General features: G+C 42.7%; 2 protein-coding genes across 9 annotated transcripts in view; one reads left to right on the forward strand and one right to left on the reverse strand.

Moving 5' to 3' along the window:
- The window catches only part of pgm3 (phosphoglucomutase 3), a 47,145-nt gene that overhangs the window by 23,376 nt on the left and 10,791 nt on the right, over positions 1–12,978 (forward strand). For 2 of the 4 annotated variants that reach the window (XM_033025645.1, XM_033025643.1), the window contains exons 11-13: positions 467–589; positions 1,479–1,652; positions 2,617–4,259. In XM_033025645.1, coding sequence (XP_032881536.1) covers positions 467–589; positions 1,479–1,652; positions 2,617–2,706 — 387 coding nt within the window. In that variant the 3' untranslated portion in view covers positions 2,707–4,259. Of the gene's footprint in view, positions 1–466; positions 590–1,478; positions 1,653–2,616; positions 4,260–12,978 lie in introns of those variants that run through there. The other 2 variants (XM_033025646.1, XM_033025647.1) reach the window with 2 other exon arrangements.
- Positions 5,640–12,978, reverse strand: part of dop1a (DOP1 leucine zipper like protein A) — a 96,018-nt gene continuing 88,679 nt past the window's right edge. For 4 of the 5 annotated variants that reach the window (XM_033025636.1, XM_033025638.1, XM_033025635.1 and 1 more), the window contains exons 35-38: positions 12,497–12,552; positions 10,353–10,517; positions 7,018–7,147; positions 5,640–6,175 (exon numbers count right to left, since the gene is read on the reverse strand). In XM_033025636.1, the coding sequence (XP_032881527.1) occupies positions 5,870–6,175; positions 7,018–7,147; positions 10,353–10,517; positions 12,497–12,552 (657 nt within the window). In that variant the 3' untranslated portion in view covers positions 5,640–5,869. The remainder of the gene's footprint in view (positions 6,176–7,017; positions 7,148–10,352; positions 10,518–12,496; positions 12,553–12,978) is intronic. The other variant, XM_033025639.1, reaches the window with a different exon arrangement.

Consider the following 12,978-nt stretch of genomic DNA (forward strand, 5'->3'; position numbering starts at 1 on the left):
AAGCCCAGGCCGGCTGGCGGGTCTGGCTGTAGCGTCAAGGTCGCCTGCGTGCCCAGGACTGGCTGCAGTTCCCAGGTCGCGAAAATTAATTGGAAAAAAAACACGCCTGCGGGCTGGATGATTTCGGGTTACGGGCCGAATTCGGCCCGTGGGCCGTAAGTTGCTGACCCCTGTCCTAGATGTATGGCCTCATTGTGTCCCCCCCCCATGTTTTATAAACGATTTCCGCCCATGGGTGGTCTTTCTGTACAGTCTTGCAAATCTAATTACCCAATCCCCTCTCAGCCGTATTGGAGTAGTGTAAACAGAATCAATCTATTTGGCAACGTTTTCTCTTCTTGATGGGAAGTACGAATAGATATATTGGATTATACGTGTTTTTTTTGGAAATTATCTACCTTGAGGTTTGAAGAGGATGTTGTAGCCTTCACTTTATTAAGTCCTCTTGTTAATGCTAACTTTGCAGACAGTTGGTGATGCTATATCGGACCTGCTGACAATTGAGGCCATTCTGTCCATCAAAGGTCTGACTGTCCAGCAGTGGGATTTAATTTACACTGACCTTCCTAACAGACAATTGAAAGTAAAGGTGAGACCATGCTTTGCATAATGTTCATTTAAAAGATCAGAGGTTTTCAGGGGAGGTGGGTTCTAGTTTTGGAGTTTGGAGCGCCTACTGTAGGTTATCTCTTCACTGCAATTCTGTGGGAGTGCAGCACAGTTCAAGGTGCCATCTTTCAGACAGCATAAAAGACCTTACGTCATTAATTTGAGAAACAAGATCAGATGCTAGTTTATACCAAGGGTAGATACAAAGTTCTGGAGTACCTCAGCAGGTCAGGCAGCATCTCTGGGGGAAAAGGATGGGTGATGTTTCAGGTCTGGACTGTTCTTCAGACTGAAGGAGGGTCCTGACATGAAATATCACCCATCTTTTTTCTGCAGAGATGCTGCCTGACTTGCCGAGTTACTCCAGCACTTCGTGTCTCTCCACATCATTACTATGTTGTTTCGTTGGTCACATTATTTACTTGTTACCTCTTTTCCATGAAAATTCCTTCAGGGATTGGACAGGCTAGATGCAGGAAAAATGTTCCTGCTGTCAGAACCAGGGGTCACAGTTTAAGAATAAGGGGTAGACCATTTAGGACTGAGATGAGGGAAATTGTTTTCACCCAGAGAGTTGTGAATCTGTGGAATTCTCTGCTGCAGAAGGCAGTGGAGGCCAATTCACTGGATGTTTTCAAGAGAGAGTTAGATATAGCTCTTGGGGCTAACGGAATCATGGGATATGGGGAGAAAGCAGGAACGGGGTACTGATATTGAATGATCAGCCATGATCATATTGAACTCCTGCACTTATTTTCTGTTTCTAAAAACATTCTGCAGTTCAGAAGGACAGGGTGGCGAAGGAGGCGTTTGGCATGTTTGCCTTTGAGTGTATTTTTAAAATTGCCGTATGTTATGTCTTGTACTAGGTGTCTGACCGACAAGTGATTGCCACTGTAGATGCTGGAAGGAGAGCAGTGTCTCCTGCAGGGCTGCAGGAGAACATAGATGCTCTGGTGAAGACGTACAGTTTGTCAAGAGCCTTTGTACGCCCATCGGGAACAGAAGATGTGATCAGAGTGTATGCTGAAGCTGACACTCAGGTAAGGTCAGCACTAAAAACAGCAACTCCAGAGCAGATATGGAAAAAGTACAGAGACGATTTAGGAGGATGTTGCCAGGACTTGAGGGCCTGAGCTATAGGAAGAGGTTGAGCAGGCTCCAACGTTATTCCTTGGAGCGCAGGAGGTTGAGGGGTGATCTTGCAGAGGTGCACAAAATCATGAGGGGAATAGATGGGGTGAACGCATAATATCTTTTACCCAGAGTAGGGTACAGCATAGAAACAGATCCTTTAGCCCATTTTGTCCATGATGACCAAGTTAGCATTTTGTGTTAGCTCTATTAGCCTGCATTTGGCCCAATATACCTCTGAACATTTCTTGTTCACATATCTGTCCAAATGTCTTGTGAAAGTGGTCATTCTATACCTTCCTCTGGCAACTCATTCTAGATACTACCATCTAAGTGAAAATGTATCCAGCCTATTGAATCTCTCCCTATAACTCAAGTCCGCAAGTCTAGGTAATATCCTGGTGAATTTCTTCTGTACCCTGTCCAACAAAGTGGCATCTTTCCTATATTTGGGTGACCAGACTACACAGCCCTTCAAATCATACAGCTGCATCATGATGTCCCAAATTTTGCACTAAATTTCTTTCTCAGTGAAGAAAAGCATGTCAAACACCTTTCTCGCCACATTGTCCACCTGACTCGCCACTTTCAGGGAACCTTGCACCTGTGCTCCTAGATCTCTCTGTTCCATAACACTCTCCAGAGCTGTATCGTTTAATGTGCAAGTCCTGTCCTGGTCTGACAATATCAAAGTGCATCACTTGTCACATTTGTCAGTTATATTCCATTTACCATTCTTTGGCCCACCTTTCCCATAACTGATCCTGTTTCCTGTTGCAAACGCTGATATCCTTATTGTCCACTGTTTCACTGGTTCTGGTGTCCTCTGAAAATGTACGTGTTGCAAAGTGTAATTTCTCATTTGCTTTGCAGGCTAATGCAGATACGTTGGCGTATGAAGTGAGCCTTGTGGTGTTTAGTATGGCAGGAGGCATGGGAGAGAAACCCAAGTTGCTGCATTAAGGAACGCTGGTGAGATGCCCTACTACCCCCTTGAGTACCCCGGTATATTAACACTCCACCCAGATACAGGTGGTGGGTCTGATAACCTTCTAAACTAAATGTGCTTTATGTGCAGGTACTCTTTATCTGCCCAAGTACAGTAGTAGAAATCTCACGACAATTTTTCAATTACAACATTTCATGAATGGTTAGCCTGAACTTTAAATCTTCTACTTAAAATATCTACTTAAATTCTCAGACTGGTTGTCCCAGGATTGAGTGAAGACACAAACTTGGAATTTAATTTGGGCATCTTGACAGATTAACAATACTAATTGATTCTCATTGGATGATATTTAAGGTTTTCTTTTAATTAGAAGGGAGTTTGGTTTACTATTGTAGGATTAGCAAAGAAACATACTTGTATCACAATCAGAAACTATTTGGATCAGAAATAAGGCTAGGTTTATTTTGACATTTAAAGTTGTATACTGGTAACATTGCCATAAAGGAGAGGGGTTTATGGTGGAGGAATAGACTCAAAAAGAATCTAGCATAGCACAAACTGAATAATGAGAATCTTGTAACTTTCTGCTCTATTTATATTTCCTTACTGATGAATGAACAGAACTTTAATATCTGGAGCAAAGATGTGATTTAATTACTAGCCTGCCTTGCACCATGTTTTACTGAAAATAATTAATTATTTTTCTTGCTGCCTCAACGTGCGTTGCAACAAGTAGGCTGACAAACCAGAGGACAATTTATGTGTTCAGCTGATTAGCAAAACAAGTTAATGCTGTGGAGTTCTTTCATAAATGTAACCACAATGTGAAGGAGGGGACTCTGTTTAAAGTACTTTTCATATCCTCCAGGCATTTTCATCTAAAGTGTGCAATAATCTCATACCATGAAGGTCTTGATTATTTAGACCTTTGTTTCAGAGACACACGAGACTGGAACCTTGAGCCAAAGACAAACTGCTGGAAGAACGCAACGGATCAGGCAATATCTGTGAAAGGAAGTGCGCCGTTGATATTTCGGTGGTGGTATTTCAGTAGAGTTGCTGCCCTGCAGAGACCCAAACTTGCAGAGACCCAAGTTTGATCCTGACTAAGGACTAAGGAGTTGTACGTTCTCCCTTTATATCTCAAGTCTAAAGTAAAGTCTAAAGTCAGGATCCTTCTTCAGTCCAAGTCCCAACTCTAAACATCGACCGTGCATTTCCTTCTACAGATGCTGCCTGACCCACTGAGTTCCTCCAACACTTTGTTTTTGCTCAAAATTAGAACAATGGAGTAAATCACCAGATAACTAATTGTTTTATCCTCTGGTTTAGCTGAATAAATAGTTTTTACACCATCAGTTATCGATCATGGCTATTTGTTACCTCAAAAATGGATGCTGATGTTTATCCAATAAAAGATTAAAGCAGTTTTATCTAAATATTTTATAGTTCCCAGTCACAGCTGCTGTAAAGGAAGATTAAATGAGTGTAACTCTGTAATTTTATGCTCTGTTTATAATCGTCAGATGTGTTCTCAGAAAAATAAACATGTAATTATTTGATCTTGTTCCCTGTGTAACGACATCAATTAAGTTGATTTAAAATAACAGCCCTGTACCTCAATATGTGACAGATTACAACAGAAAGGAGATGGGTCTGACTTCATCTTAAGGTTAATCTTTTATTTTGCAGTGGTATATCAAAAGTGTGTGACCCTCAGCTGCTGTTTGTACACAACTTACCTGAAGCTGCCTTCTATAGTCCAGAGTGTTGTACACAAAGTGATCATCTCATTTCTGTCCTTCTGTCCTGAATCACTAGTTGCGGTAACTAGATGGCTGCTTTGGATGGCATTTTTCTCATCATGTGTAAGATGTTTTCTGGACTGGCATCTTGGTGTATTTTTACAGCTCTTTGATCTTTTCCTTTTTTCCCTCCTTCCCAATGAATCTTCTCCCTTCAGTTAAGGTCCGCTGCCTGTAAAAGTGCGTGCACCTTTTTCCTCAATCTTGTTTGCACACACAGCACAATGCCCTTAAAATTGAAGGGCCGAAGGGCCTTGTTTCCGTGCTGTATCTCTAAAACGGAAACTAAAGTGGATCATATTACTTGTAATAGGAATTAGAAACATAGAAAATAGGTGCAGGAGGAGGCCATTCGGCCCTTCGAGCCAGCACCGCCATTCATTGTGATCATGGCTGATCGTCCCCAATCAATAACCCGTGCCTGCCTTCTCCCAATATCCCTAGATTCCACTAGCCCCTAGAGCTCTATCTAACTCTTTCTTAAATCCATCCAGTGACTTGGCCTCCACTGCCCTCTGTGGCAGGGAATTCCACAAATTCACAACTCTGGGTGCAAAAGCTTTTTCTCACCTCAGTCTTAAATGGCTTCCCCTTTATTCTAAGACTGTGACCCCTGATTCTAGACTCGCCCAACATTGGGAACATTTTTCCTGCATCTAGCTTGACCAGTCCTTTTATAATTTTATATGTTTCCAGAAGATTTCCCCCTCATCCTTCTAAACTCCAGTGAATACAAGCCTAGTCTTTTCAATCTTTCCTCATATGACAGTCCCGCCATTCCAAGGATCAATCTCATGAACCTACGCTGCACATCCTCAATCACAAGGATGTCCTTCTTCAAATTAGGAGACCAAAACTGTACACAATACTCCAGATGTGGTCTTACCAGAGCCCTATACAACTGCAGAAGAACCTCTCTACTCCTATACTGAAATCCCCTTGTGATGAAGGCCAACATTCCATTAGCTTCTACCCTCTACCCCCTTAGATCCTCTGTCCTCCAGTACATCTGGGAGATTGTTTGTGTCTTCCTTAGTACCTATTCAACTCTTCTGCCATTTCCTTGTTACCCATAATAATTTCACCCGTATTGGACCTTTTAGGAACTGACAAACATAAATTGAATAAGTTCTACAAATGGACACATGTGGAGTGCATTTATTTAGAACCAAATGGAATAGGAGAGTAATTTACATCCTAGGCTCCCTGATCAATAGGAGACAATCATGACAAGACCTAATTCAGCATTCAGGACTCAAAATCTGTACAAATAAAATTTAGTTACATTTTAGTTCCTTATTTAAATACAAACTAAAATATACACCTGGCAGAGGATTTTTTGAACAATGACCCTCGTGCCAATGAAACGCCACTATGCTTTTATGACACTTTCCAGAAAATCTTTCTCCAGTACTTCCTCAATTTTTTGTCTGGCTTTGTTCCAGAAAGTCTTCTGGTTCTCGGTTTTATTGTCCTTGCTGCTGAATGAGTTTGTGTACGGGACAGAGCTCTCCGAGCAGCCAGCGGCCCTGCTTGTGATTTTGTTGGAGAAAAACTGGCTGAGCACATTGAAGAAAGGGAGCAGCTGCTCGATACTGCGGATGGAATAAACTGTCAGGAGCAAGTGACCTGGCGTCCATGGCAGGGTCCTTCCCAAATTGTCATCTTCTGGATTTTTCTGAAAGAAGCAAAGGAATTATGCAATGAATTAGATTCTGATTAACCACAACATACTCGAACGTTCCACAACACTTCAACTGCTCAAAATTCAAACTTGAGTTTGTTGGTTTGTAGGTTCATTGGCTTTGGTAAAACATTACCCCTAGTAGTGTGTAATAGTGCTAAGGTACAGGGTGATCACTGGTCAGCACAGACTCAGTGGGCCGAAGGGCCTGTTTCTATGCTGTATCTCTTGATTTTAAAGTCTAAATCTTCAGACCCTACACTTTGGGTGCAAGCCCTGTGTCCTCTCCTCCACGACACCCTCATCAGCATGTTCACCTCCCTCTTTAAAACCACATCTCTGCCATTTGTTCACAATTCTCTTAATTATGTTAAAAGTAATACACAAACACAATGGCGGAGCTGGTAGAGACCCAGGTTCAATCCCTCCATAGGGTGCTGTCTGTGTGGATTTTCCACGTTCTCCCTGTGTTCTCTCCATGATTACAGGGAGAAGGTGGAAATTACAGTTACATCCCAAAGGCGTGTTTGTTTCTAGGTTAATCGGTGCCTGTAATTTGCCCCTTGTGAATAGCTTGTGGATGAGAAAAGGGGATAACATAGAATTAGTGTGAACGGGTGATCAATGTTTGGCGTGGACCCAGTGGGCCAAAGAGCCTTTTTTCCATGCTGTATCTTTCAATCAGTCAATTGCTTTACTAAATACTAACAGGACACTGAGAGTAGTTCCAAATTTCTATGTACAATGTAATTTACAAACCCCTGCCTGAGCCACTGAATAGCCCCCATCCAACCAAGCCAAACAAGGCCCTCGGCAGAAACAGGGAAAGAAAATACCTTTGCTCGTTTCCTCAGCAGCTTGGCCAGTCTGACCACGTAAGGTTTGAATTCTCGTTGGTGAGTTCCCTGTCTACGAACCTCCAGCCCTGAATCGTCAGATACTTCTGGAATGAAAGCCCAACGATACCTAAACAAAAGAGTGAACCAGAGCTCAGTGCAATGCATTGAATATATATTTTCAAACATTTTTCTAAAGCATGCAGAAGACAAAGCTCTAACAGTAGTGGTATGTAACTACTGACTGTAGCTAATACTTGCAATATTCAGGGTTTAGGATGAATGTGACGTACAAATGTCCTCCAGGATAAGACTGCAAATTCCATTCATAGTTTGGTGAGTGAAGTCTCAAATTCTACAAAGTTGTAAATTTCTGAATTTGAACTGTTTTTCATGCTGGGTTTACCTCTCTCATAATGAACCGCTTTAGCATTTTTTACTGCACACTGAAATAATCAAGAAGTTTCTGTATTAAGTAGTTATTTACCACAAGGGTTCCAATGTAGAAACATAGAAAAATAGGTGCAGGAGTAGGCCATTCTGCCCTTCGAGCCAGCACTGCCATTCAATATGATCATGGCTGATCATCTAAAATCAGTACCCCGTTCCTGCTTTCCCCCCATATCCCTTGATTCCGTTAGCCCTAAAAGCTAAACCTAACTCTCTTGAAAACATCCAATGAATTAGCCTCCACTGCCTTCTGTGGCAGAAATTCCACAGATTCACAACTCTTTGGGTGAAAACGTTTTTCCTCATCTCAGCCCTAAATGGCCTACCCCTTATTCTTAAACTGTGACCCCTGGTTCTGGACTCCAACATCGGGAAAAATGTTCTTGCATCTAGCCTGTTCAAACCATTAACAATTTTATATGTTTCTATAAGATCCCCTCGCATCCTTCTAAATTCCAGAGAATACAAGCCCAGCCTACCCATTCTTTCATCATATGTCAGTCCCGCAATCCTGGGAATTAACCTAGTGAATCTACGCTGCACTCACTCAGTAGCCACTATGTCCTTCCTCAAATTAAGAGTATTGCATACAATACACCAGGCGCAGTCTCACCAGGACCCTGAACAACTGCAGTAGGACTTACTTGCTCCTAAATTCAAATCCTCTCGCAATGAAGGCCTTAGTTTTCTTCATGGCCTGCTGTACTTGTATGCGTACTTTCAGTTACTGATGTATAAGCACAACCAGGTCTCGTTGCAACTCCCCTTTTCCTAATCTGACATAATTCAGATAATAATATGCCTTCCTGTTTTTGCCACCAAAATGGATAACCTCACATTTATCCACATTATACCACATCTGCTCACTCACCCAACCTATCCAAGTCACCCTGCAGCCTCATAGCATCCTCCTCGCAGCTCACACTGCCACCCAGCTTTGTATCATCTGCAAACTTGGAGATGTTACATTTAATTCCCTCATCTAAAACATTAATACAGTGCCCTCCATAATGTTTGGGACGAAGATCCATCATTGATTTATTTGCCTCTACTCCACAATTTGAGATTTGTAAGAGAAAAAAAATCACGTGGTTAAAGTGCACATTGTCAGATTTTAATAAAGGCCATTTTTATACATTTTGGTTTCACCATGTAAAAATTACAGCAGTGTTTATACATAGTCCCCCCAGTTCAGGGCACCATAATGTTTGGGACACAGCAATGTCATGTAAATGAAAGTAGTCATGTTTAGTATTTTGTTGCATATTCTTTGCATGCAAAGACTGCTTGAAGTCTGCAATTCATGGACATCACCAGTCGCTGGGTGTCTTCTCTTGTGATGCTCTGCCAGGCCTGTATTGCAGCCATCTTTAGCTTATGCTTGTTTTGGGGGTTCGTCCCCTTCAGTTTTCACTTCAGCATATAAAAGGCATGCTTAATTGAGTTCAGATCGGGTGATTGACTTGGCCACTCAAGAATTGACCATTTTTTAGCTTTGATAAAGTCCTTTGTTGCTTTAGCAGGATGTTTGGGATTATTGTCTTGCTGTAGAATGAACCGCCGGCCAATGCATTAAGGAGGCAATTAAACACACCTGAGTAATTACAAACGCCTGTGAGTCATGTGTCCCAAACATTATGTGCCCTGAAATGGGGGGACTATGTGTCAACACAGCTGTAATTTCTACATGGTGAAACCAAAATGTATAAAAATGGCTTTTATTAAAATCTGACAATGTGTTCTTTAACCACATGTGATTTTTTTCTATTACAAATCTCAAATTGTGGATACAGAGGCAAATAAATAAATAATGGGTCTTTGTCCGAAACATTATGGAGGGTACTGTATGTATTATAAATAACTGGGGTCCCACCACCGAGCCTTGCGGCAGCCCACTAGTCACTGCCTGCCATTCTGAAAAGGACCCATTAATTCCTACTCTTTGCTTCCTGTCTGCCAACCAGTTCTCTATCCGTGTTAATACCCTACCCCTAATACCATGTGCTGTAATTTTGCACACTAATCTCTTGTGTGTACACGTTTCTAATCCTTAGTTTAGAGATACAAATTATACAAATAAATAAACTGCCCTATTCCCTCTGGCACTGATACAAAGCTGATAAAACAATAGAAGGTAAGTGAAGCCCTGGGTCAGAGTAGATTCAAACCTTTACCCCCACCTTGGGATAATATGTGCATGGGATACATGCAGAACCCCAAACTGCAATTACATTAATTAACAATTCAAGAAAGATGTCTTGCACTCATATCCATGAAGAGTTTAGATTAGAGATACAGCATAGAAACAGGCCCACGAGTCCACACAACCATCCATAACCCGTTCACACTAATTCTATGTTATCCCACTTTCTCATCCACTCCTTACACACTGGGACAATTTATAGTGGCCAATTAATCTACAAACTCGCACATCTTTAGGATGTCGGAGGAAACACTCGCGGTCACTGAGAGAGCGTACAAACTCCACGCAGACAGCACCGAGGTCAAGATGGAACCTGGATCTCTGTCATTGAGGCAGCGGCTCTACCAGCTGTGCTATTATACCACCCATAGACTGTTCAAATGTCTTCTGCACTGATAATGGAACATTGAAATTCTTACTTACCCATACTAATTAAGAACCTATTAATCTCAGCTTTTAAAATTCCCAATGACTTGGCCTCAACAGCCGTCTGGGGCAAGGAATTCCACAGATTCACCACCCTCTGACTAATAAAATTCCTCCTCATCTAATTTCTAAAGGTACGTATTTTTATTCTGAGCTTAACTTTCAATTAACAGTCAATAACACAGATGTTTGCTCCTCTTGCCCTGGATAGCATCCACTCAAGTGATAGTGATGTCAGTGTGGCACTTTTACTTACATCTGAAACTGGGGAAGGTTCTCAGAAGGTAAGGTCAGAGCCAAATCCAGGAACTTGCACGCAGAGAGATAGAGGCCAAGCCAGCGCTGGTTGTTGTAGGAGGTAGAGAACCCATTCCCACCCATGTAGGTGGTCTCTAAGCCTGATACCGAGGGACCCGCAGTTCTGAAACGTAGAACAGATTGAACATGGTAAATAGACACAAAAAGCTGGAGTAACTCAGCATGTCAGGCAGCATCTCCGGAGAAAAGGAATAGGTGACATTTCGGGTCGAGACCCTTCTTCATACTGAGCGTCAGCAGAAAGGGAAACGAGAGAAATAGACGGGTAACAGAGAGATATAGACCAGATTAATGGAATATATGCAAAAAGTAATGATGATCAAGGAAAGGTGGAGCCCACAATGTTGGCTGTATAACGAGTTATACGGACAGTGAATCTCAACAGGACAACGGTGAAACCAGTACGACAACTAGAGTGGGGGAGAGATGGGATGCAAGGATTACAACGACTAGGGTGGGGGAGGGACGGAGAGAGAGGGGATGCAAGGGTGACGTTAAATGTTTACACTGCAGCTGCTCCCTGGGAGATTTTGTACCACCTCAACTCAGGATTCAACTTGGAGCGGCAAACCCACGTGGCCGTTTCAAAAGGGCACTGGGCAAAGATCGAACACTGTACAGATTTTCATCTTTTAGCAAAGTGTACTGGGTATCGTGGAATGCAACAGCAGAGGAAACCAATATCATGGAAGCAAGTGCAATTCTGATCATTTAAGTTATATTACAATTTTACTAAATACATAGAACAGTATGGCACAGGAGCAGGCCCTTCAGCCCGCCATGTCTGTGCTGAATATGACGCCAAGATAAACTAATCTTCTCTGCCTACATGCAATCCATATCCCTCCATTCCCCACATTTCCATGTGTCTATCTAAAACACTTAGACAATAGACAATAGGTGCAGGAGTAGGCCATTCGGCCATTCAATGTGATCATGGCTGATCATCCCCAATCAGTACCCCGTTCCTGCCTTCTCCCCATATCCCCTGACTCTGCTATTTTTAAGAGCCCTATCTAGCTCTTGAAAGCATCCAGAGCACCTGCCTCCACCACCCTCTGAGGCAGAGAATTCCACAGACTCACCACTTTACCTGCTTCAATCAATACCATGTTTTCATGCCCTCAAACATGCTCTGTTGTTTGTAAATATTGAGAGTCGTCTTCAAAGTGGTGTCTTAATGACAAAAAACTTGCAATCTTAAAAACAATACGTATTTTCATATTCATATTTAAACTTCAACTGAAAATGGCAGTTCACAGAGGCAGAGATCAAGGGTCAAGTAACATGAAACTTTAAGCCTACGTCTCCTAGGGCGGCACAGTGACGGAGCGGTAGAGTTGCTGCCTTACAGCGGCAGAGACCAGGGTTTGATTGTGACTATGGGTGCTGTCCATTCAGAGTTTGTACATTCTCCCTGTGACCGTGTGGGTTTTCTACGGGTGCTCTGTAACTTGTCCCTAGTGTGTAGGATGTTCGTGTATGAGATGAATGCTGGTCGACGAGGACTTGGTGGGCCGAGGGGCCTTTTTTTTGCTCTGTAAAGGTGCTTGGGATGAGGGAGCAGTGGGCACCCATGGGATGGAGGTGACGCCTTTCTGGAGGTTAAACCCTCTAAAAGTTCAGAGAATTAATCACGGAGTTTGTCACAGGGCTGTCAGCTTCACTGGTTATCTAACCTATCTAGCCTCCAGCAGTTTTATCTAGCCAAATGAATGGATATTTTGAAGGCAGAGATTGACAGATTCTTGATTAGTACGGGTGTCAGGTTATGGGGAGAATGGGATTGAGAAGGAAAGATAGATCATCCATGAATGAATGGCGGAGAAGACTTGATGGGCCGAATGGCCTAATTCTGCCCATCGAACTTATGAACTAACCTATCCATGCCTCTCATGATATACTATACCTCAGTCATGCTGCCTCTCAGCTTGCTCCAGAGAAAATAGCCCCCTCTATCCAGTCTCTCTTTGTAACTCAAGCCCTCCAATCCAGGCAACATCCTAGCTCTACCACTGTGCCACCCCAAACTGCTCAGTAGACAACAAATACATCACTTTGACAGGATTGGGTGACCTTTACCTGGAAATGTCTTCATCTGCAGTCAGTTCCTGTTCAATCAGTAAAAATACCTGCACCTTAATGGAAGGAGGAAAGAAGCAGAAGGTGGTGAATGTAATCGCACAACTGCAACACCTACTCTTCCCATCCATGAGAGCTCTCTCGCCTCAGTCAGGGGAAGTCAATGCAACAGAAGTGGTGGCGTAGACATAAATGATTGATTGATTGCATGGTACAGCATGGAAACAGTCCCTTCAGGCCCGCTGAGCCCACGCCGTCCATCGATCACCCGTTCACATTTATTCCATGTTATCACACTTTTGCATCCACTCCATACACTCATTTCCAGCATTTGCACTGGTTTTGATTTTCACTGCAGGGAATGAATGAGAAAGTGAGATAACATGGGAGGGACAATTACAGAGGGCCACTTAACCTACAAACCCGCATGTCTTTGGGATGTGAAAGGAAACTGGAGGAAACCCACGCGTTCACAGGGAGAA

This window comes from Amblyraja radiata, chromosome 8 (genome assembly GCF_010909765.2).
Source record: "Amblyraja radiata isolate CabotCenter1 chromosome 8, sAmbRad1.1.pri, whole genome shotgun sequence".
Lineage (NCBI taxonomy): Eukaryota > Metazoa > Chordata > Chondrichthyes > Rajiformes > Rajidae > Amblyraja > Amblyraja radiata.